Raw genomic sequence first — 2,210 nt, 5'->3', positions numbered from 1 at the left:
GAGAGGGGCGACAAAACTCAAATTCGGTGGTTTATTTGAAAAACTTGGGTGAGCTAGGGTTCCTATTTGGTTTCCCAGAAGCAGGCTTCTAAAGAGCTCTCCCTCAAATCTCTGCAATTTCCATCAAACAATCGAAGATCTCAAAGACCAACGACGCCATGTACGGATCCAGAGGGTAAGTTCGTCTAACCCCTAATTTTCATTGGGTTTGATTTCCTTTTTCTTGAATGGAATTAGGGTTTTCTCAGCTCTGACTTTTTTCTTTATAGTATTTAAATAAATTGGAGATAAAAATTGGAAATTATATTCCTCAAATCAAATTTTGAACAAAATCTAAGATACCTATGTAGAAAGTATTCTTTGATGTTGGTTGCCTTCTGGTATGATGAGTTTGCTTTTTTTTTTTTCTTTGAACATGAAACTTAAGAACAGGGAAACTAAGATTAGTTTATAGCAGAGTGCTGATTATGATCTGATTTTGTCTGACTGCGAGTATGATTTTTAATCTTTATACTATTAATGACACTGGTAGAGCTAGATGTAAAAACAAGAATTTTGTTATTTATAAACCAATACGTTTGCTGGAATAATCTTATGCCACATGATTTTGAATTTGCCGTATGATTTATTTCTTTCTTGTTTATTGTTTTAAAGAGGGTTGATAAATTTGGAAAATGCTTTTAGAATATATATATAAATGTAGGAATAAAAAACTTAGGTGTTCGGGAAGTGTGGGTTGGGTTTGGTTTTATTAACAGGTTTAGTGGGGGATTTTTTTTGCTTTTTGGGTATGGATAATTGAAGGGCAATGTTGGGAAGCGGGGGGGTTTCGGACGGGTACGAGGTCGGCTCAAAGAGACAAAGAATGATGGAATCAAATCCCTACTTCGCAGTGAGCAGCGGTATGAGCAGCTATCAACCTTACAGTTACGGTGGTGGCTTCCAGCCTCCTGCCTTTCCTGTGGTACGTCTCAGGGGTCTCCCTTTCAACTGCACTGATATTGACATTTTCAAATTCTTTGCTGGACTGGACATTGTGGATGTTTTGCTGGTCAACAAGAATGGAAGGTTCTCTGGAGAGGCCTTTGTTCTCTTTGCGGGGTCCATGCAGGTTGAGTTTGCTTTGCAAAGAGATCGACAAAACATGGGACGCCGCTATGTGGAAGTATTTAGGTGCAAGAGGCAGGATTATTACCATGCCGTGGCTGCAGAGGTGAATTATGAAGGAATTTATGATAATGATTTCCATGGAAGTCCTCCACCTTCTCGAGCAAAGAGGTATAATGATAAGGATCAAATGGAATACACCGAGATACTGAAGATGCGTGGTCTTCCCTTCTCAGTGAAGAAACCTGAAATCGTTGAATTCTTTGGAGACTTCAAGATTGTGGAAGATAGGATACACATTGCATGCCGCCCTGATGGGAAAGCTACTGGAGAGGCATATGTGGAGTTTGCTTCTGTGGAGGAGGCAAAAAGAGCAATGTGCAAGGACAAGATGACGATAGGGTCCCGGTATGTGGAACTGTTTCCTTCAACACCAGATGAAGCTCGACGGGCTGAATCAAGATCAAGGCAGTGAAGTGGCACTGTGATATGGGATTTGATGCCTAGTCTTGATTTGTATGTGCCTTTCCAGCTGGGTATGCATGTTTCCCAAGATTTCTTGGATAACCGTCCTATGTGATGCTCGTATATCTCCCATTAGGTTTAATGATTAGGATGCTATCAATGTATTATCTTCTCTTTTAAATGTCTGAATTTTGGTTTCAAGGATAAAAATATTCAGATAAGAAAATGTAGACGCTACCCTTCAATTGCAGGTTCATGAGCGTCTGTTGGGGTTCAGTGCTAATTTCCGCATATTATTCGTTTTGGAATTGCCACCATTGCATTTCAGGTTGTACCAGTAACCCGAGCTAGGTTAGGAACGGGTTAGAAGTTCACGCCCAAAGTAACCCATTTTTACTGGTTGTCTGTTGGCCCAATGAAAAATACGATTTGGAACTCTTGGGTATAACGCCATTCTTTTACACCCAAAAGCCCTAAACCAAACTCTGATGACAAGGCCTTGACCTAAGCCATGGGCATCTGTACACATCTATGTTGAGGTTTCAATTTGTATTCTTATCTTTGTATGCATTAAGTTAAAAGTGTCAAACTTTAACCATTAACCATAAGAAGATTAATTTTGAAATTTGACTTCTTTT

At 39.5% G+C, this 2,210-nt stretch overlaps 1 protein-coding gene across 2 annotated transcripts; it reads left to right on the top strand.

Moving 5' to 3' along the window:
• On the top strand, window positions 1–1,855 carry LOC110415103 (RNA-binding (RRM/RBD/RNP motifs) family protein). 2 transcript variants are annotated; one of them, XM_021426600.2, is made up of 2 exons: window positions 1–175; window positions 805–1,855. In XM_021426600.2, the coding sequence occupies exons 1-2, from the start codon at window positions 159–161 to the stop codon at window positions 1,580–1,582; spliced, it is 795 nt and encodes a 264-aa protein (XP_021282275.1). In that variant the 5' UTR covers window positions 1–158; the 3' UTR covers window positions 1,583–1,855. The 2 variants fall into 2 exon arrangements, with proteins under 2 accessions (XP_021282275.1, XP_021282276.1); XM_021426601.2 differs by having other exon boundaries at window positions 2–175; window positions 894–1,855.
• The last annotated feature ends 355 nt before the right edge of the window (window positions 1,856–2,210 follow it).

Source organism: Theobroma umbraticum, unplaced genomic scaffold (genome assembly GCF_002168275.2).
Source record: "Theobroma umbraticum cultivar Fairchild unplaced genomic scaffold, ASM216827v3 scaffold_147.0, whole genome shotgun sequence".
Classification (NCBI taxonomy): domain Eukaryota; kingdom Viridiplantae; phylum Streptophyta; class Magnoliopsida; order Malvales; family Malvaceae; genus Theobroma; species Theobroma umbraticum.
Note: the sequence above shows the minus strand (reverse complement) of the source record. Positions and strands in the feature narration are given on the sequence as shown.